This window comes from Anomalospiza imberbis, chromosome 10 (assembly GCF_031753505.1).
Source record: "Anomalospiza imberbis isolate Cuckoo-Finch-1a 21T00152 chromosome 10, ASM3175350v1, whole genome shotgun sequence".
Taxonomy (NCBI): Eukaryota; Metazoa; Chordata; class Aves; order Passeriformes; family Viduidae; genus Anomalospiza; species Anomalospiza imberbis.
In genome coordinates, this window is record NC_089690.1 from 19,271,988 (window position 1) to 19,294,075 (window position 22,088).

The window sequence follows — 22,088 nt, forward strand, 5'->3', positions numbered from 1 at the left end:
GACAGACATATGAGGTGACAAACAATAGGTTATTTCTGTTGCTTCTTGTGATAGTAGTAGAGAATAAGGTGGCTTTTTTTTTTTTTCTCTTTTATGGGATTTCCACTGTCTGATGTCAGCCTTGTTTGCTGCAAATATACTCATAGTAACTACAGACCAAGTTAATTGCTGTGGTCAGAGAGCTCTGTAAGAACTGAAAACCCCTGACATCAAGACTGGACAAGTTAACTTCCCCATCTAGTAACCTCTTTCTCTCTGTTTTGCTGCCAGGACAAAGAGCCCATCTGAGCAAGATGAACCTCCCATGATACAAACTGTCACACTGCAGCTGAAAAAGGCAGCATATAGCTCTGATGGGTTAAAAGTAAAAGCAAGGTGAGCCTTTTGGTTTGGATACTGTGTTGGATAGCAGGCAGAGTCTGAAAAAAAAAAGAGGAAAGTTTTGGGGCATTTGTGTCATATTTTTTAGTTCTTCCTTCACTATGGTCAAGAGTATTTATAAAGCTAACCAAGACTCAGTCCTATATCATGGTTCTGATTGAGGGGATACAGGATCCATGAGTACAAATCACGATGTAAAGCATTAAATGAGGACAAACATTTATTTGACAGCAACTAAATTTCACTTCTGAAGATACTTCAAACTAAACCAGACACAATGCAAGAATTAGGCATCTTTGGCAAAGAGAAGAACTATTTAGTTTCCATCTGATTCTTATAAACGTCTTGTATCAAAGAAGCATTCTAAATAAGAGAATTTTTGTAGTTCTGAGAAGGACACAGATTCCATGCGGATTTCCTGCTTTCCAGATGTCTACTAAAATTATTAAGAGCAAGTCCTCCTTTCAGACCTTCTTTTTCATACATGCCACAACCCTGCATTTTGAAAAACATCATGAAAATAACAAAACTCAGCCAAAACAAATCTTTGTCCAACATCTGCATAGATACACTGTGCATTATTACATGATGAGGATGAAATTTAGGCTGGTGGAAGGTACAGCCTGATACATTTTGTACTCAAAATGCAGCATGGAGTGTGTTAAGCTGCACCACAAAGATTAGCTACTTCAAAATAAAGCAAATTCCCTTCTGTAAGATCACTGACCTGTCCTTCAATCCTCTCATCACCTTCTGGATAAGAAGAACCTTATCTGTGAGTATATTTTGGCGTTGCAGCTCCAATACAGTGTCATGATGATCCTATTAAAAGAAAGTGTGGATATGCCAGCTTAGCAGACATACCTACAACCTCTGGAAATGGGACATATGATCAGAAAGAGACCCAAAATCAGTATGATGTAGCATAATGTGACTAAAATGCATTTATGGGACTGCAGTAGGAAGAGTGCACACCACCTGACCAGACTTGGTCTAGATATAGCCATAAACAAGCAAGAATCTGCCTGCAGCAAGACTGTTTTCAACTAGGGGGATGCTACAGGCAAGGTGGTCCTCTGCAACAGTGCACTGGTATCCTGTTCTTTTTTATGCTCCAATACATTGCACTGTGCTGTTTCAGCTGCAGCACTGTAGCACAGAAACAGGATCAGCCTCTCCTACACCAAACACTCTCCATTGAATCATTTGTCTTTCAAGAACAAAGATCCACTCTCAGATTTAAGAGAGAGTTCGTAAGACAACCCAGTCCTCTTTGGATGCTACTCTTTCACAAGCAGGCCTAGCTGTACTGTGAAGCATCCTGTTTTTCATAAGGAAAGACAATAAATTGTCCTTTCTACTTACTTTAAGGAAAATCTTGGTCCTTCCAACTTGCCAGCTTTCATCCTTGCCCAGCACTGCTTCGGAGATGCTGATGCAGCTCTGTCGAGTATCGTTCTTCAGCTGATGTGCAAAAGCATCATGATGTTAGGGCTTGGCTGTGAAACACAGCAAGTTCTATGCAAGGATCTATTGCCCTGCATTCCAAAGGGTGAAGAACAGGAACAGATGAGGTCTTGCAGACCTCTCGGCTGACAGTACAAATGAATGAAAGTGGTTCAGCTCACACGGTCAGGAAGAGGAGGAACATGATTGCATGACTAAACATTCCAGAGTCAAGGTGTGAGGAGGACATCAGAGACCTGAGAAATGTGTGATCACAGAAAAAAGACATCTGAGGGCAATGGGAATGGGGCTGGTACCCTGCCTAGGATGTCTGTGAGGAGCAGGCCAAGGACAGCTGGACTTCAAAGCAACTGTGTTTTCAGCTAAGGTCGAAGGGAACATTTAACTATTTAGCTATAATTACTATGATAGCAGTCCCTGTGATGACTTCTTCTGTGCTGACAGCTCTCTCAACTCTGCCAGCACTCATTCAAGAACTTCCTACTGTGGGAAAGACTAAGGCCTCATAAAGAAAAGTTAGATTAGCCTTAAACCGTGTTTTTGCTTACACACCTTTTGTCGAAGAGACCATGGCAGAAGAACTCTGTATCTCTCGAAGAACTCCTCAAAGCTGTAGCGAACTGGGTACCCAGCTTTCCTGATCTGAATGGTCTCCATCATCCCTGAATATCGCAGCTGTTTGATACATAGCTCCCGATCAAACACCTGAAAGGGAAAGCAGACAAGGAGGAGACTTAGCACTGAAAAAGGTACACGTGCAGTATCCCTCAGAACATGTCTGTTAACCTCCAGCCTCAGAGGGCCTCCAACTGCCCTACTGTGCTTTTTTAAATTGTATTTTTCTTCCATGCACTAAATTAATTCATTACAAGCATAAACAAGTCACCCCAAAGGGTCTTCAATTTTGTGCATGTCAGCAGTAGAAACAGTCTGTTAACTTCAGTCTGGCTGCCATTTTTCATTCTAGAACTGCAATTTCAGATGAACAGTGAATTGATCATATAATTTTGTAGGTGTGAATAGATGTATTAGCAACTTAGGCCTTTGGGCATACCATGCAAAGCACAGCAGGCATGCTGCTCTTTTCTTCTTATTATTGTTTAATCTTATCTGAGTTTAAAAATTGGCTCACTAAGCCACATGCAGTGCTTCAAAAATTTTTAAATCACTTGACCAACACCATAACAAGGCTTTACAGTAGAACCAGGTCAAAATCCCCCAAGTCCCAGCCACGCATCCTAATGACAAATGGGCTCTTCCTGGTATGTCAGATTAAGCCAAATCACCCCTCTCACAAACTCCCACAGCTCTCCTATTTTCTCTCAGGCTATTTCATACTATGAGCACTGTTGATCCTAATGTTTTTTGTTTGTTCCTGTGTTGAGGGGCTACAGATTTTTCAGTTTTGTCTTTATTTTTACCGAAAAGGCATCTATAACTCTACTCAGGAATACACCTGTGTGTTTTTTTGCTATCCATTACTCTATGGTGCTTTTTTGAGATGCTTTTGTAAATTAACCATGCTATATCCTCCTATTATGTTTACTGCAGGAATACCCTGTACTCCAGCTCTTCTTCAAAGCAGCCAAGTACAACTATAAAATGTTACACGGAAACTGAGAGCCTTTTCTCATTACAAACTTTACCAAAGGTAAGACTCTGTATTGTTAGAACATTACCAGTGGTTTCTTGTAGTCATTTGGCTTGATACAGCGGATGAAGTATGGCTGGCACTGCTCAAGGATTTTCATTAGTTTTTCCAGGGATTGCTTGAACTGTCCTCCCAGTGTCGAGAGCCGCTTGGTGGTATCCAAGCCCTGGGAAGAGAAAGCACATGTTGACTGCAACATCATTCACTCTCAGAGGCCAATTAATAAACCTTTGTATTTTTGTACAATGTAACAGTATCACACAACCACCAGAAAAAAAAATTATTTACCTACATGGGAGCTACATTGGCCATCTGCACTTTATTAATTTGTGTTTATTCTTGTAAAGAAACCCCTCACTATGTGTTTTCACCTACCTGGGCACTAAGTTCTAGCAGCCGGGGTGGCTGTGGTGGAAGTAATTCCACCCACAGGAGCCCACATGCACCTGTCTGTTCCAGCCAAGGCTGTGTTTAGTGCTGGGCCTGGGTGCCAAGCTGTGATTCTCGGGAGTGTGCCTGAAAGCTTGGTGAGAAACAGCCACTGCCAAAGCAGGAATAAACTCCAGGCCAGATATTTTGCTGCCATCATAGCTAGGAATGCTAAAGATCCAGAACAGCCCATTCCTTAGGGATTAGGATGGCTGATCACCTTGCTCATTAATACTACAGTAAGCAGTGAAAAGGCAAACTTTTACTGGAGTATAAACTATGAGGTACTCCAGACTTTCCCAGCCTCTCTGACAGCACAATTCCACCTGTCTTTTTCACACAAATCATCACATTAGGCCTAAGTTTCTACATCTCAGTATGGGCACATTAAATTACAGTGACAAGAGTACAGATTCGACTTAACAAAAGGACTCCACTGGCCTTTTACATACAGGCAACGAGCTGATCATTGCAGCACAACACGGCCTGTTTGTTTGTTAGTTTGTTTGGGGGGTTTGGTCTGTTCTGGGGTTCTTGGAATTTTTTCAAAGTAAATACTTTAAAGTCCAGTGGCTCCCCCTTACTTCTGTGATCTTTAGGGTACCTCATCCTGCTGTTCTTACTTCTAAAGTGCCCTTTTGAATACTCAGATTTCCACCCTCTGCTTTAGCTACAGGGCAAGGCTGCCCTCCAGTGATCAATCGTTCGTGTCTTTGGAAAACAGCTCCTGGGAATGTCTCATTGCAGCTCTGATGCATCTTAGGGCTAGCAAGCACCCAAAGTAGGTATAATAACAACATATATGTATTTTAGTGATTTTCACTCTCAGACCTCAGAGGCCTTTCTGCTGTACCATCAGTGGGATGACCACACAAGGCCAAATCCCATGCCCTCGTGATCTCACACATGCAATATTGTTAAAGCTGAATTTGTTGTTGAGTTAATGGTGACTTTTCTGTTGTGGTGTGTCAGAAAATGAACTCTAACAAAACTCAGGACAAAAAAGTGTTTTCTGGCACATCATTCATTATTCTTTTCTGTAGCTTGCTTCTTAGGCTTCCCAATGGTGGTCCTATTTATTTGAACATCAACAGCTAATTTCTGTGCATTCTGACATGGGGTAGCCCACACTTGGTATTTCCTTTCTTGAGATGCTGCTGTACTTTTTTTTCAATAACACAGCCTTATTTATAGGGACGAGGCCCGTTAGAGCATTACAGCAATGTAAATACACCTGATATTTAATCTAGAGGTATTCATAGCATTTAAGAGATGCTAAGCCAGTTATCTGCTGCTTATACCACTTCTGACATTCTTTGCCCCCAGGATGTTTACCTGTCCGTGGCCAGGTGTTCTGGACAGCAAAAAGCCACACTGGGACAAAGACAGAGGAAGAAAGGACAAGATCAGAAAACAATGCCCAGAGAATAGACAGATAACAGGTAAGAAAGCAAGCTGATTGTTCTGTATCCTGACAGGAAAACTCAAAGATGTAAACAAGCAAAAGCAAAAGTACCTTTACATACTGGTGACACTACATAGCTAAATGTTCAGAAATCAAGGTATGTGGAAGTTGGAGCAGGACAGAGAACCTGAACTGTGCCCCACACTGTTTTGTAGTCCTCTGCACTTCACACTTATTTTTACTAGGCGCAGACACTACAGGCTCAGTGGAGTCGGTGATAATGACCCATCATGGGTGACAACATGTGGGGAGGCATCAGGACTTGTGGTTCTGAAACAGCCTGCAGGCATGGCTACACAGATGTCCAGGGTGCACACCTGGGAGACAGGGCTGACATTGCACTTGTTTACAGCCTGAATGCCAGACCCTGAATGAGTGCTGGCAGAATTGTTTCCCCTTGGCAGAAACAATTTGAATGAAAGAGACAGGGATTTGCAGAGACAGTGCAAAAGAAAGAGGAAATCAAGAATAACCAGAGCTTTGTGGAAGGCAGGAGAAATTAGTTGTTTCTGCAAGACAGTGACAGTAAACCAACCTTGTAGACCTGATCAGATCCAAGATGCCGAATGGTACCACGTCCCAGAATAGGTGGGGTTGTTTCCACCTGGAAAATCTCTCTCAGGAATTTGTTTTTGGAGGAATGGACCACTTGCATTACGTTAGCACTCAGTGTGTCACGATTTTTCTCCAGGAAATCTATAGGATGGAAACAATATTAGCCTGTCACCTCTGCAGCCTGCTGGCTCTAGCACCACTGTCTACCTAAAATCCACTTAATTTTCAGTAACTTGCAGATTGGTTTAGAGTAATCCTTCTGACCTCCTGATCAACTTCAGATCAACACTACTCTGGAGAGCCACATATCCAGGTCATGCATCCATCATGCATCATGCATTCAGGGCAGGTCATGTCCTTCCCTTCACCCTCTGTATCCAGCAGAGATAGGCTCACCCTTTGATTCATAAAAGACAACCCCAGCAAAGTGGTTGATGCCAAACTTGGTATCATGGACACTCTTAGGTGGGATGTAGACTTTACTTTTACCATGGAGGGAATTGATTTTGACAATCATGGTGGCATCTGTGCCCTAGAAACAAATACAGGTAAAAAAGGATGGTTAAGCAGATTGTCCCCAGCACTGGCCTGTGCTCAGCAAACAAACAGAAGTGGTGCTTAGAGATAACAAAAGCTCAAATTCTGCCCTTATGTGTGTAGTAGATCTGGAGAAAGTGCCAAAAGTATCCTTCCTTTTACACAGACCCCTGTCTCAAGCATCATGACAGAACACAATATCAAGCACAGGGCCTGATGTTCTAGGGCTGTACACAAGCCCCCATAACATTACTAACATCACCAGCTGGACTGAGAGTTTACCACATCTTTGGACCTTACAAGCAAAGCCGCCTACCAACCTTCTCAGGCTCTCCTACCCAGGAAGCTGTAAGGGATGCCTGCTCCTTCTCCTGGGCAGGCACAGTTCTTCTTGCACTCCCCAGCTGGTGCAAGACTCAGAGATGCCTGGAAGAATCCCTGAGCAGATCCCAGTCAGCATGCCCAGACCATGAGTTCCAGAGGCTAGGCAGTCAGCTGGGTGCTTCTCTTCAAGGGGTGCCATCATGATGCCATCCCCTCATGGGCCTTGTGAGCTCTCTGCACTCACCTGCACCCAGGGAAGTGGGGGCTTTTCTCTCAGAAGTCACGTGCTCTGGGAATCATGGAAGAGGTGCTTTCTTGATCTGTGGAACCACCCTCTTCTTGGGGAAGAAAGGGGAAAGCTGTCTGCCTGTACATGATCCTCTCAAATAGTTACCTGAAGGACTACAAATGAGCTGAGGCAGGGGCTTGCTTTTCTGGACCATTGTCATCTGATTCCTGCACCAACACTCCAGTATAGCCTCACTGTGCTCTGCCGCCTATGAAAATGCTCTACAGGGATGACTGAGGTCAGATGCTACTTTCATCTCTGCTCTTCTGTTTGAGATGACTGGCCTTTGCAGGATAACATTTCACAGAATCATGGCAGACAACAGCCACAGGCTTTCCCTTATGCACTAAGCAGGTCACCTTGTCATGGAAGGAGTTCAGGTTAGTCAAGCAGGGCCCTTGCTGATCAACTTGTTGCCCTGTACCTCCTCTGTGATGGTGCTCAAAATGATCTGTTTATGACCTTCCCTGGCACTAAGGTTAGCTGCCAGGCCTATAGTTCCCCTTCAGTTCCTCACAATGGTGACATTGCTCAATTAAGTCTGTCAGCAAGGGGAAGAAAGAGCAAGCTGTAGCCCAGACCAACAGCAGAACAATACTCAAACAATAAATGATTTCAAAGATTTCCCAAAAAGCCCTTGTAAAATGGTCCGGACTCCTTCCTTCTCTGTCTGGAACAGCGGTAAGAGTTTCAACAGCAAGGCAGAGAGTGAAGCAGTTGTGTAGTGAGCTAATTTGAAAGAAACACCTATGGGGAGAAGATATTGCCTCTCCTAACATATCTGAAAGCCACTTTTGCACTTTTGTGTGTCTAAACCCAAGTGTTACCTGTGAGCTGCATGCAAAGCCAAGCATTACAAAACCAGAAATTTACCTTTGGGAACCTGCTCTCTTCATCAATGAGGGAGATGATATTCATGGGCTTGAGTGCAATGACTTCCAGAGCCTGGTGGTTATCAGTGAAATCAATGTTGTTCCAGGCAATGTGCTCTGCAAGGTATTCCTCTTGCTCCAGCTTGAAGACATGGTGCACAAAGAACTGCTGAAGGTGCTCATTTGCAATATTAATGCACAGCTGCTCAAAGCTGGGGAAGTACAAGATGAAAGCCCATGGTCATCCTTGGCCAGTGCTGCACTGCTCTCTGCTACTTGTTTAGCCTCAGCATTAAATGCATTTTAGATACACCACTGCCATATTCCACAGTGCTGGTGACTGCCATCGCTGCACGTGTCCAATCTTAGCAATACAAGGGAGGCATTTTCTGCTGTGGCAAAGACCAGCAGCAATGACCCAGCTAATGACTGAATGTTGCTGAGTAGGCAAGGAAAGATTTTTTATGTGTTTCAAGAAACTCCAGAGATAAAGGGGAACATGTAACTGTGAAAATCACTTGACTTGTGAGCACGTGACATGTTTCTGCTTGCACTGGCATTACCACTTCTTCTGTTATTTACTCCTTTATGCCGCACCTGAGTATCACTACCTCGTACTGAGAAATATGTAAACATGAGCTGAAATGGGAAACACAACACAGTCTCCTTTGTCCTACATGCCAAATGTATCCCGAGAGATATTGAAAAATGCTATGGAACAGGGAAGTTTGGTACAGAGACACAGGGATATACTACATCCTCACATAGTGGCTTCCTGCCATAGTAGCTCCATAGCCATCTCCCCATAGAAAATTCCTCAGGTTCTGGAACAGACATGTGCAATAGCTGCACTAAAATGAAGGCTGGGGAAGAAGGCAGAAATACGATCAAGACTGAAGAAAAATGGAATCTGCATGATCAAAACTGGGAAAATCTAGTAATGGAATTTTCACAATTTTTCTGAGAATCAGGATGATTATGAAAGAGCATGTGTTTCTTTGTTTTTTTATTATTTCCCTTTACGTCAGCTGCTTTTCAGCTTCCTATTGCATTGCATCTGGAGTTTCCTACCTGTTGTTGGTGAAGTTTTCAAACCCAAAAATGTCCAGCAGTCCAATGGATTGATGTCTGTCTTTAGGCTTCTGAGAAGCTGGGTTGAAAATGGCTGAGTTGATTTTGTTCACGATCCACAAGAAAATCCGTCCATATATACCCTGAGGAAAAAAACAAAGAAAGAGGAATTAGAGCCCATCATTAGAGACTTTGGATATAACTTACTGCTTCCAATTGTGCTGTCAAGCTATGCCTGAGAAGCGCAAGGGCCTGGAACACCTGGGTCAATGTTTATCACATGGGGCTCCTCAGCCAGGAAGAAGGACAACTCTGAATGCATCCCCAGTCTTTAAACAGGGAAGCTGTGAGCACTAGTACCTTCACAAAGGCATCCCTCCCATTGGCAGCTTGAACCAGGTTCAGAGGCCTGGACACACTTTCTCCTCGGACAATGATGGAGAGGTTTGTGAGGCTGTTCTGGAGTTCACTCGAGTCCACCTGGAGAAACAGTCATGGCAACCTGGTCATTCCACGTGAACAAAGGAAATCCAGCAAAGTTTGTATCAGGAGGAGGACTGTGACAAACTGCTTGTCTAGCAGCATCCACTGGCAACTTGCTGTCCCATTTAAAGGTCTCCCAGCTTGGAGAGACATCTGCAACAGCATGACTGGAGCATCAGCAGGACAGAGGCAACATGCCCGTTGAATGTTCATTCCTACATTATCCCCAGAGATGTGCTCTGCAAGTGTGCTCATGGAACAAGGGAGAAGGAAGAACCAGCAGGAGAAGATGAGAGTCCATTACCTCGAGCAATTTGGTGGCGATGGAGAAGTGTGGAGAGTCTATCACATCAGAGCAGTCCAGGTTGTCGTACACGGCCGCTGCAAGGAAGAAACAGCCAGTCTCAGGGGGAACCATCACTGTTGTTAATGTAGCTGTATTTCTGTGACCCCATAACACTGGGAATGCGGCAAGGTACTCAGTTCTCATTTGAAACTGACAGGTTTGGTGATTTTACCAGTGAAGGTCCTGATTTCAGCCGGATCCTGAGATCTACAGGGCTCTCTCGTGCCTAGAACGTCAGGCTAAAATCAGCAGCCAAAGTGACAAGGTTATTCATTTAAAATAGTAATCTTTGGGGATCTAAGGAAGTGATATCTGACTCCAGAAAATGTGTTTCTGGAAATGTTTTACATGTGTATCTGACTTGTGGGAAATTTAGACAACAAAGAGGAATAAATGAAATCCCTAATTTTAGTAGTCAGCATTAATCCAAAGAATCCAGCTGGCATCTCTGTATAGGGCCTGCTGTATCACAAAGCAAGGAGCTCTTTTCTAAAATGTGAAAGCTTCTGGCATGTGCTGTGTGCATGTCCATTCCAGAAGTGCACCTATGCAGGTGAGTGTTCAGCAGACTTAAGCAGGAGGATGACTGCTATTATCTCCAAGGCAAACATCACTCCTGTGTCCTCTGGCCTGTGTAGAACAACAATCAGCAAATGTAAGACGGCATTATACTCTGTTGCTTCAGTTTGTGTGATAAGGGCCTGTTTACAACCATGAAGACCTGACAGTGTGACAAAATAATAATAAGATGCTGTTTTTCAAATCAGATGGCAGTGGAGTCACAGATCAGAATTTCACGGTGCTTATCTGCCTGCCCTTCCAACTCTGTTCACCTGTTAATACAGGTCAGAGCAGCACAACCTAATCTGTGCAGGTGGAAGAAGGAAGCACCCAAGGGAAGTACCTTTACCATCAAGACTGAGGAAAGGTAAGCACAGGCAATGCTGAATTTACCTTGGAACTCTACATTCCCTAGGTGCAGGATCGCAGCCAGCAGCTTGCTGATGTCCCAGTGCTCAGAGTCTGAGAACATGAGGATCTTCATGGCCGAGCGGATGTGGGCGTAATCCTTGGCATCATTCCGGCTGTCACAGGACATGCAGTTACCCTGCAAGCACCACACCAGCAGGTAAGGAAGATTCTCCTGCTACCCAGACAAGGAAGAAAGCACATGCAGATTGTACACAGGGTGGCTATCCTGTGAGTCCACAAGGATGCAAGGTAAAAACCTATTTAGCCATTCTATATCCTCTTCCCATGATTGTATCTTCCTTCATCTTTTTTCTCAAAAAGAACGCATTAACAGAGGGCTCAGTAATGAATTTCTCCAGGGTTAGACTGAATACTGGGGAAGCCAAAAGGAAAAGTTGATGGGAAGGCTGCTGTGCAGCATAGAAGGACAGGAAGCTTTGACAAGGTTACCTGCATTTACAAGGCCATGCCTGTTTCTTTGGTTTCCTCTCTCTGCCTTGTCAATGGAAAATTAAGAGTCCTCATCCCAAACCAAAGAAGGTTGGATAAGTAGTAGAAGGCAGATCTCAAAATAAAAATATTAGGTCCTAGTGGAAGGCAAATGGAAGCACCCAAGGCAGCATCAGAAGCACCTTCATCAAAGCCTGCACACCAGGTCCTAGGATGCTGCTGCTAATAGAAAGTATTTTCAGCCGTAACAGAGATGGGAAAATGCATTTTTTACCCTTGCCATTTCTGACAATACAATGTGATGATCACAAAAATGAAATATTCCCAGACATTTCAGTTTACAGCATGTAAACATGCCAGCTTGTACCAACAGCTGACCTTTACAAAACCATGGATATGTTCTCCTTTAATCCAGTCCTCCTATTTCAGTATCACAGTGCCCTACTGCTGACCCAGGAGCCTTTTTATGGAATGGCCAATGGGCTAATTCCACTAATGGCACTCATCAGCTTTGCTGCAAGATCACTGCCATTTTGAAAACATTACATTTGAAAAATCTCCACAACTTTAATGGTTTTGCTTTTGAGACCCCAGAAACAGATTTGTTTTCATTTCTTAGAAAATAGATGCCCAGTTCATCTAATTTCAGTAGAGGCAGGATTAAACACATTCTTTCCACAGCTGTAGAACAGCCCAAATCTAACCAGCTGGCATATTTAATATGAGGTATATACACAGGCTAAAGGATAGGATTTTCATCATGGCTTTCATATCCTAAATCACTCAATTAGCTATTTTCAAAAACCTCACCTATGAAGATCCCACTTCTGCCACAATGGCATCGCAACTCATGGTCATTAGCATAAAACGTGGGAGGTTACGCCGAATGCCAGCTGTCTGCATTATGTATATAAGATTTTTTAGATATAAGAACTAGGATTCTTATTGATTTTCCTTTAAGATACACCTATGTGATTACTGTTCTCCCTGACATGAGATCCCTTGCATTCCTTTGAAATTTGAGTGTCTGTGGAAGTGGGGGATGTTGTCCACATTCTGTTTTAAGATGTCCTTTATGTTTCTTAGGTCTGACTTTGACATAAAGCTTTGACCTGCCACAAGCTGCTTCCCACTGGTGGACAATACAGTAAGTGTCTGAAAGTGATGCTCACAGCATTTTTGGTGTTACTGCTTCTGGTACTCTAAGGTAACTTGGTAACTACCATCATACTTGGTAACTACCATCTGCAGCTCCTAGTGATTGCAATTGCTTGATGGAAGAAGCAAATGGCAGAGGGATAATGGAGAATAAAGCAGAGATTGTTACCATAGTGAGATAAGTGTACTCTGAAGCAGTGCCCAGATTCAGCATCTTTTTCTGCTCTGTATTCATCCCCATTAGCATGCAGTAGAAGATGTGATAGTTCCTCTCCTCTGGAGCCTAAAAATAAAAAAAAAAAAATAGGCCAAGGGAAAGCCTTGTCAGGATAAACTTCTAACACAAGAACAGGCAGAACGCACACCTGCCTGTGCCCTCACCTGCCGGCAAACCCGGGACTTCTCCAGGAGAAACTGTTCTATCCGGGCTCCTTCTATCACACCATTTTGGTTGAAGTGAATATCAATGTATTTCCCAAAGCGGCTTGAGTTGTCATTTCGAATTGTCTTGGCATTTCCAAAAGCTGATGGGCAAGGGACAGAGATGGTATCTGTATTATTGCAGTTTGTGAACATCAAGCCTATTTTTTCCCCTTCTACTTTGCTGCTAGTATTTTACACGTTGTGTTCCAAATGACAGTGCTGAGAAGCACTGGAGAATGTCTTGTCTCAGTCTGTCTCCTGAAGAGAGGGGCAGGCATACTGTGCATCCAGAAATTTGGGTCCTAAAAGACATGTTCAAATGATCCAAATGTGGTCCATATCTGGCCAGCCAAGAGGTCTGGGCAAGTCTGAAAACCTCCAGAATGATTTACTGGGAACATGTTGATCCCTGTGCAGAGAAAGATGGGTGTCTCAGGGAGCTCCCCTACAGATACATCTATGCTTGGCCAGTCACTTTGTCATTGTCTAGGGCAAATGCCAAACCAGGGGGCTTTGCCTTGGGCTCTGCAGTCCCAAGGACTCTTGTGCTCCTGGCAGTTCCAGGGTGTATACTACAGAGGCAACTCATCCTACAGTGTGAGAGCAAAGCTGCTGTGGACTGCATGGGAACAGGGCAGAAAAGGATAGAGAATATCTACAGTGCATCACCAGTGTTTCAGGGGGGTTACCAGTTAAGCAGATACAATAGTTCAAGGATCTGTTTCTGATTCATTTTATCCTGAGACAAATGTGGTAAATCAGCCATGTGTGCTAAGTAACCCACCTTCCAGAATGGGGTTGGCCTCTAGGATTTGCTGCTCTATCCAGGAATGCTGGCCACTGACAGCTGCCAGAAACTGTAGTATTAGCTTTGTACTTTCAGTTTTACCAGCACCAGATTCTCCACTGCAGTAAGAAATAAGATCATTACAGGCTTCCTTTCTTTTTTGGTAATGTGGCAGAACAAGTTACAAAAAACAATCCCACTTAAGTTTACCCTGTGAATGGCAGATCAGACTGTCTTTCATAGAGGACTGGAAAATGTGAGTCTTTCATCATCTTATCTGCTCAAATTTAAGTTGTTTTTCAGATTTAGGCTGAGAACTAAATTCTCCCACTGATTAAAAACATGCAAATCCATGGAAGACATTCTGTACCTGTACAAATTAAATGACCACTTGTTTTTCTTCTTTACTGCACTACCAGATTGTCAATGCTAGTGTTAGCACATAGCTGAATCGGCTCAGCTATAATCATATACTATTGCAATGAGACTATCTGCTTCTTCACATTGATGACAAACAGAAAATGGATTCTTTATAGAAGGAAGAAAGCTTCCATCCACCTTTGGGTTAGCAGAGGTTATTTCTCTTGTGGAAATGTCTAGCCTTGGAAAATACATGTAATATAATATCCTGTCTCCAAGGTAAAAGATAGCCCTACATCACACACACTCAGGTGTTATGTTTCTGTATGTAGTGACCACGTGCAGAATGTACAACCACATTTAAAGATTCTGAGAGAAAACAATGGACTTCAGAAATCCTTTGCTTACATTTTACCTTTTGCAGCCCTAACTGAAAATGAAGGAACAGGGAAGAAAATATTTCCTTCCTGTTGTCTCTAGTTTTATCTGTGCCCTTCCATTTGGAAGGTCTGGAGACCTTCCTGTGTCCACAAGATGCCCCAAACCATGCCAGACTTGGTTTCTGCTATTTGTCCTCTCTGAGTCCATTCACCTGATCACACAGCACTGGTCTCTCTTATTCCTCTTCATATTGAAGTAACAGTTATCTGCAATGGCAAAGACATGAGGTGGAAGCTCTCCAATCCTCTTGTTACAGTACAGTCTGATCTGATCCACCGTGTAGAGAGGCAGCAGCTGGTATGGATTCACTGCTACAAGGATTGAACCTGTGTAAGTCTGGAAAACAGTTGTGAGGATTATTGCTACAGAAAACTTGCAAACAAGAATACAACCAAAGCCACTTGCAGTATAAATCTAAACAGAGGCAGGAGGGAAGCCTGGGAGATCATAGCACTTGGGTGAGGCTGAGAGCCCAGTTCCTCACTATCAGCTGCTGGTAAACATCCCAGGATAAGGAGGGGTTTGCCCAAGGAAGAATGCTAGGTGTGATCTCCTTGCTAAATGGCAGCTCAGTTCTCTGTCTCAAGCTGGAGTACACAGAAGTCCACTTTGACCTGGCACTTTGGTGTTATCATAAGGGTTTTTGCAGTGTTTTGTTAAGCTGCTTTTGTATTCTAGTGCAGATGTAGCTGAACTTTGCTAATGGGCCAAGTTACAGTTGTGCTATTCATACAGTGATTTAGAAACATTTGTATACAGCAACACCTGTGAAATGAAGGAGGCTGTTAAAAGCTGTGGAGATACAAGACAATAATATGGTTCAAAAAGTACATTAAACAAATGCAGGCTGCTAGAGTTTAATATAACAGGTTTAATATAACACACACCTTGTTAGTTGCAACTGTAGGATATATAAAATCAGTCCTTTTTCACACTAAATATCATCACACCTATGGTTTAAGAGGCAGCTTCTTTCTAGTACTGTATAAATTATGGGAGGCAAAGCATGGAAAACCCGAATATTAATTATAATATTACAAACTGGAAACTAAGGAAAAAAGAAAATAAAAATGCCAAATTTCCCAGTTACAGATAAAACCTGTAATGGACAAAATATCCAAATTTATTCATTAGCCATCTTTTTACATCAAAATCAAGTAAATGTTGGCTTGGACTGGGGGACAGTTGAAATCATGTCACTGCATACTAGTTAGACTGATCCTCCAGGTAATAGCAGCAGTGAGCTGTGACATGGGCTGGATTTAGTTCACTGTCAGTGGCTGGTGGCAATGATTGCTCTGGGAGAAAGTAAATGGAGTCACTACCTGTGCCAGCACTGTGACTGAGGGGCTGCTGGTAGCTCTCTTCTTCACAGCCAAAGTACTTGAGTGAAAGAAGAGAAAAACTGTGTTGTGTCTCCTTGGCACCCTCAGTCATTAAAGTCAGAGGGCCCCATGTGTGAAAGGCTCACAGGCTGCTCAAGTGTAGAAGCCGTTCCTGGAAGTGACCTGGCTGTTCCTGGAAGTGACTGTGGCACTCACATAGATTTTGTGCTCCTGATGTCGGATGAGGAGGTTGTGCACCATGCCAGCTTCATGGAGATCCCCGAGGCGGATCATGTCCTCTACCCCCTGGACAGAGGAAGGGTGCATCAGGTGCACCATGTGCATATTCCGAGCCGTGATCCAGTGCTCCTGACAAAGGCAAGGCACAGACTTTAACGTGTCATGCTGTGGCTCAGGGGCAAACAGAGGAGAGCTGGGTTAGACTAGAGTGAGCTTCAGCATAATACATGCTCAAGCAAGCATGTTCTAACACACGGGTGACTGGCCTACAGGAATTAACTGGTTTAAAACACTGAATGAAGCCATTCAGGTGGGTTCTGAACCAATTTTCAGAGTGTAACTCTGTCATCACAGGCAGAACATTGTATAAGGTAAGGATGAACTGATTTCAGTGGGATGATGTTTCCACCTAAAGTTTTACCAAATTTAGAGATTGGAGCCCATCCATTTCCTTTTCCTAACCATGCAGATATAATCTCTATCTTATGAAGATCTGAATCTTCCTAGTGCCCAGTCCTGGAGATGCCAGGTGACCATCCTATACTTGCCTTATTTCTGTAGTCTTTCTTCCAGTATATCCTACCTATATCAAAGTTAGACCACCTGGATAGATGGAGCTTTGGTCTGACCCAATAAGGCCTTCTTTTGTACTTTGTACTTTAACATTTTGTGTTCATCTTTTACAGAAGTTTATAGCATAGCCCACCTTGCCTTCATCATCCTCCAGCAAGATCCGTCCTGAGTCAGATTCCTTCACAACTGCCCCAATAGGGACATTAAATTCACTATTTGGTTGAGTGTCCAGCCACACATGATCACCCTGGGGAGAAAAAAGCTACTGTCAAGTACAGTGACATACCTGATGCCATGTAGCTCACAGGCAAACACCTCTTGGTCTTCCTTTTTTAGTTATTTGATTTCTTTAACAGTGTTTAACTGAGTAAGTTCTTACTGCTTGCAGGCAGTACATTTACAGACCTCTGAATTCTACTCCCAGCTCCACAGCTGATCTGGAACATGACTTTGGACAAGTCATCAAACCCAGCTGTCTCACAAGAGGAAATGAGGCAACACTTTTTCCAAGGACAGCAATAATGCAGCTCCAGTACCTCTCAGAGGCTGGCTGGGGGCATAGTGAATGCTGGGGAACTGGCTTGGCAGTCTCACATGAGCTATGATATTTTCTCAGAAGAGATTCTTGAGAACATAGACTTCACCAGGAAAGAGAAAAACAAACAAACAGATGTACATACTGCATGCCTGGAAATGTAAAGGCCTCTGTTGTGAGAAATTTTAGATATATATTTTTCCTGCTATAGCTGAAATGTGAGTGCATCCATGATCTCTCTCATGAAAAAACCCACCAACATTCTTTATCCAGCCTAATTCCTCTCTTCATATAGGTAGAGGCTTATCAACATCTGGCACCTCTGCAGAGCAAGCAAGAACCTGCTCTGCTGTGCCTGGAGAAAGGGGTGAGCCACAGCTGCCCTCTCCTAGGAATAAGCAACATCTTAGTGTTGCCTGTACCAGTATCCTGGTTATACTTCCCTATTCCAGGCTTTCGGGAACACCTTCTCTTGCTCCAGTCCCTAATACAGATTCAAACAAAAAGATGGAATGAAAACTGAACAGAGTTGTAGATCAGTGGACTTTCTAGCTGTGTCTTGTCATATACAACTTTTGTTACACACCACAGCACCAATTGTCATAGTTTCAATGTTTTTACTGAAAAAAAAAATTATTTTTCCTCTCAAAATACTTTGTGGCTTACATTTAAAATCAAACAACCAATGTTAAGCATCCATAAACATTGCACAAGATTATGAAGAATGTTACAGACTAACAGCTCTTATTTGTGTTGAATAAAACTCCAAAGGTAACTTGTGTAGTTTCAGTGCCACACCTTGTGACAGAGGTCACCTGCTCAACAAGAGGGTGGCCTGGTAAGGCAAGACACCTCTGCTTCTCTAGTTTAGGCTGAAATTGGTTTATGCCTTGTTGATACTGCATTATTGCAACTTTCTTTTGATTGAATCATGATGGTAAGGTAATTTTCCTCCTCTTTGGGCCTCAGGCTAATCACTCAGTCAGAGCAAAGAGTAGGACTTACCTTTCTGAAAACCACCATTATGTTTCAGATCACTGTATGCAACCTGTGTACCAAGAACATAATGTTAGGTCAAAAAAGGGCTTTGATGAGAACAGACAGCAGGGTTTCCTTACAAAAAAAAACATAAAAATGTCTTAAAATAATTTTATTAAAGCAGAAGAGATCATAGTAAGATACACCCAATGTAGAAACAATGACACCATCTACACAAAGCAAAGAACCTGCAGCACTGAGGTGGTGCTCTTGAGTTCTACCATATAACCCTAGACATGCTCTCAGCCCTAAAGATTTCACTGTGCACATTTTCATACCATATAATTCTCTCAGTTAAGTGCTAGGCACAATTATTGTCTGAACTTCAAGGTTGGCTTACTAATAAAAAGACTCCAGAGTGCAATGTGTTTTGATGCACAACAGAGTCACCTTTAGCTGGTCCATTGACCCAGCAGTTCAGTGGCTATCCCAGAGACACAGGTTTAATTAATACTTTCTGAGCTGAGTTCCCTCAGACCCTCCAGCTTGTACCCACCACCAAACAGAAATGGAGGCCTACAGTTCACCTTCCTTGGCTGGAATGGGAGGGATTGCAATCAAGGCATGAACAGCAAAATAAGGGACTGGGGGGAACCACAATAAAATTAGGAACACACTATCAAGAACATAACAGCCAAAATATCAGTGGCCAGAAATCTACAGCAATGCTTTAATTAAGGGATGATGCAGTTTAGGCTGTCCTAATCAAGACACTGAAGTCTTCAAAGCAACGTTGTCCCGCAGAGCTGGATTTTGGGAGTGATTCCATGGCCAGGATGATTTGCCAGCTGGTCTTTCATATTCTGTTATTCTTACAGTGAAGTCCTCATGATCTTATTCAGGACTCAGAGGCAGGACCTATGTATCAACTTCAACACTGAGATGGCCTGTTGCTGTGAGTGGTGCAGGGTGGCACAGAAGCACAGTCCTTGTCAAATATATGCTAAAGATGGGCCACAGTCAGTGATTCACAACTGACAAGCCCTCTTTCACCTGCACCAGAAAGCAGAATATGGCAAAAGTGTAGAAATGTTGCCCGCGAACAAGGAGGGAGTGGCAGATGCAAGCACAGAGACAGCCATACAGTGTCACATCAAAGGGACAGCTGTCTCCAGATCCGGTCTGACAGCAGCCAAGAGCAGACGTGTAGGGAGGAGATGCCATATAATCCCAGGATATGCAGATCCAACATTTAAAATTCTTGTTCTCAGAGAAATTATAAGTGGCCACCCCCTGCACCTGGTTGCATGGCCACTTCCTGGCCAAACCTGGCTCTCTCTGCTGCTGCTTTTGACAAAGTAATGCTGCACCATAAACCAAATCACACCCCACAGGATGGGAATTTACCTCTCCAGAAGAAATCTTCACTGTGTGGCTTTTGCAGCTCAGGTCCCTCTTTTTCATAAGCATTGGAGTAAGAAGGGAAAGGACGGTGAAAGTGGCCCTGGTGCCATTAAGTTACAGTTCTCCACTGCACAAAGGAGGAAATGACTGAAGCACGGTTATTTATTACAGGACTTTGCTCCCAGTTCAGTGTATATGTCACTTCCAGGTCAGGTGTTCCAGGGAGCACGAAGGCTAATTCTTGCCTGAGTGAACCTTAAACTTCAGTCTCTCCACTAGGCCTGTATCCTTTCAGATTTCTGGAAAGCACTCCCAGAAGAAAACCCTTTAGCATCTGGTCTTATCCTGCTCTGACATGACTGACTTCCCTAAGACTGTCTCTCACCCTGTTATGTATGAAGAAAATCAGTCCCTCATTTCTTCAGTAAAACCTCCCCTTGGTTTTCCATAGCTCTTTCCTGCAAGAAAATGTCCATCAGTCTGTGTTCTGTCTGGTCTGTGTTTCACAGTACCTGGAGTTCTGACCAAAATTAACTCATCACGTTTAACTGAAATTCATAATACACACCCACATAATTGGACAAAATGTCCTGGTTTCACTCTCATTAATTTATCTCTCAACGAACACTCTGTCCCCATGTTCCAGAATCTAGGTGCGTGTTAACTACCTAGATGTCCACTTCTCTCTTCCCAAAATGGGACAAGATGGCCAAGAATTTTCCTCTGTCTATTGGCTCCATATGTACTCTCTGTGGCCTTTTTGCAAAACTGGTAAAATTCCAATATGGGAAAGAAACAGAAATGTAGTACATATGTAGAGAGGCAGACACAGGGTTTCTGCAGCCAAAGCAAGAACTCAGGAATCAAGCACATTCCAAAATGTATGATGAACCCTAACAGTGAAGACGAGATTTTTTCCAAGTACCTTAACCCAGCCATGTCACCTTCCGCCAGGGCCCTGTGCACAACACTGTGCACTAGTCTGTGTACCCACTATTAAACATGCAAATGTAAATGTGCAGTAATTGTGAGCATGTGCTAATACACTTAATACCCTAATTCTTATTTTCTTGTTTCCTAGGTTCAGTGTGGCTGCACTGTATGATGGGGCCCCCGCTGTAGCTCCACGTCCAAATCAGAGGTAAGTATTCAAGCATGACAATAAATAGTTGGAGAAGCATGTGTTTAGCAACATCACATATTTGCATTTTAATGTCAGCCTCCTTACCCGAGTTTTTGTTCAAGTCTTACAGCAGCAGATACAGATGCAGAAATAGAATGTAGGCCCTTCAGGGCTCAGAGACTTTTGGAGAGAAGCAGAAAGCCACAGAGAGCTTTCTTCAAGTTTCTAACTGTGCAAATCATTCCTACTCAAAGATTTTTCTTCAAAGTAGTTCTTTAGCAGACTTTTTTTTGATACAGTATTTAGATGTCTATATGCTGTATGTGATTAACAAAATTCCAAGTACGGGTTTTATTAGGTAAAGGTCAAGTAGTGGCAAAGAAATCAAAGTACATACTTTTATACTACCAAGGCAGATACCTAAACCCAAAGCTTTTTGTATAATTGGACAAAAAAAATGCCATGCATATTCCTTCAGCAAACAAAACATACCTGCTGAAATTCCAGATGGAGCCTGTTTAGGGGCAGAGAACCTCATTCTATAATTAACTACATTGTTAACACTTTTGCCCAAGACACAGTGCCTGTGCTACTTCAGAGAGAAGTACAGGATTTATGTTCTATAGACACTGTACTAGATGGAATCATAGGGAAATCAAGGTCATTTGAAAGAAAAGTACAACTTATTGTACAACGGAAATATGCAGTAGAAGGGAGATTTTGATTTCCACAGCTGTTGTACTCAAGAAGTAGAAAACAAGAGCTGAGGGAGCAGGGACTTGATATACCAAGGGGAAGCAGCCAAGATGCTCTGTGCAGCCCATGCAGCTAATGAGATGAGCAGGCTAAAGGTGCCTCCAGAGAAGGACCTGTGAGTGCCCAGGGGCAGCTCAGGTTTGGCAGGGACTGAGCTGTGCAGACAAGGAAAGACAGGAGAGGAGCTTGCCAGGAATGAGCAACGAGGTGTGCTGCTATACAAAGAGTTTGGTGAGGGACTGCGCAGGTCACAGGAACATTTGTAGTGGTAATTAGGGGTGATCTGTAGCGTGGTCTATGCTGATTAATTGTTGTAATCTTTCCATTAAGCAAATTGCTGATGGTGAAGATAGTGACATTACATCTTAAGTAATAAAGCTCAAAGAATTATTATGTAGCAAGACACTGGCACAGGCTGCCCAGAGAAGCTGTGGCTGCCCCATCCCTGGAAGTGTCCAAGGCCAGGTTGGACAGGGCTTGGAGCAACCTGGGATAGTGGAAGGTGCCCCTGCTATGGTGGAACTGGATGAGCTTTAAAGTCCCTTACAATCCAAACCATTCTGTGATTCTATGATGAATGCTGCACCGAGAAAAGCAACAAAATAAAATTGGATGAACACTGGTGAATTTAATAATGCTGTTGTTCAAAGTAATAGGTCTGTCCAGATAGACGTGTTAACAAAACTGCCTCTT

At 43.2% G+C, this 22,088-nt stretch overlaps 1 protein-coding gene and 1 long non-coding RNA gene across 9 annotated transcripts in view; one reads left to right on the plus strand and one right to left on the minus strand.

Moving 5' to 3' along the window:
• Nucleotides 1-22,088, minus strand: part of MYO7B (myosin VIIB) — a 53,021-nt gene that overhangs the window by 27,968 nt on the left and 2,965 nt on the right. For 4 of the 8 annotated variants that reach the window (XM_068201010.1, XM_068201005.1, XM_068201011.1 and 1 more), the window contains exons 2-20: nucleotides 19,520-19,815; nucleotides 18,140-18,182; nucleotides 16,733-16,846; nucleotides 16,003-16,155; nucleotides 14,613-14,797; nucleotides 13,658-13,779; nucleotides 12,832-12,974; nucleotides 12,620-12,733; nucleotides 10,825-10,978; nucleotides 9,829-9,905; nucleotides 9,402-9,521; nucleotides 9,042-9,184; nucleotides 7,972-8,182; nucleotides 6,345-6,480; nucleotides 5,929-6,089; nucleotides 3,528-3,665; nucleotides 2,401-2,553; nucleotides 1,747-1,845; nucleotides 1,109-1,203 (exon numbers count right to left, since the gene is read on the minus strand). In XM_068201010.1, the coding sequence (XP_068057111.1) occupies nucleotides 1,109-1,203; nucleotides 1,747-1,845; nucleotides 2,401-2,553; nucleotides 3,528-3,665; nucleotides 5,929-6,089; nucleotides 6,345-6,480; nucleotides 7,972-8,182; nucleotides 9,042-9,184; nucleotides 9,402-9,521; nucleotides 9,829-9,905; nucleotides 10,825-10,978; nucleotides 12,620-12,733; nucleotides 12,832-12,974; nucleotides 13,658-13,779; nucleotides 14,613-14,797; nucleotides 16,003-16,155; nucleotides 16,733-16,846; nucleotides 18,140-18,157 (2,336 nt within the window). In that variant the 5' untranslated portion in view covers nucleotides 18,158-18,182; nucleotides 19,520-19,815. Of the gene's footprint in view, nucleotides 1-1,108; nucleotides 1,204-1,746; nucleotides 1,846-2,400; nucleotides 2,554-3,527; nucleotides 3,666-5,928; nucleotides 6,090-6,344; nucleotides 6,481-7,971; nucleotides 8,183-9,041; nucleotides 9,185-9,401; nucleotides 9,522-9,828; nucleotides 9,906-10,824; nucleotides 10,979-12,619; nucleotides 12,734-12,831; nucleotides 12,975-13,657; nucleotides 13,780-14,612; nucleotides 14,798-16,002; nucleotides 16,156-16,732; nucleotides 16,847-18,139; nucleotides 18,183-19,519; nucleotides 20,462-22,088 lie in introns of those variants that run through there. The other 4 variants (XM_068201009.1, XM_068201007.1, XM_068201008.1 and 1 more) reach the window with 2 other exon arrangements.
• Nucleotides 87-20,933, plus strand: LOC137480108 (uncharacterized). The gene is made up of 6 exons (XR_011002708.1): nucleotides 87-375; nucleotides 3,400-3,499; nucleotides 5,255-5,370; nucleotides 10,847-10,999; nucleotides 20,598-20,657; nucleotides 20,770-20,933. It is a non-coding gene; the product is annotated as an uncharacterized lncRNA (long non-coding RNA).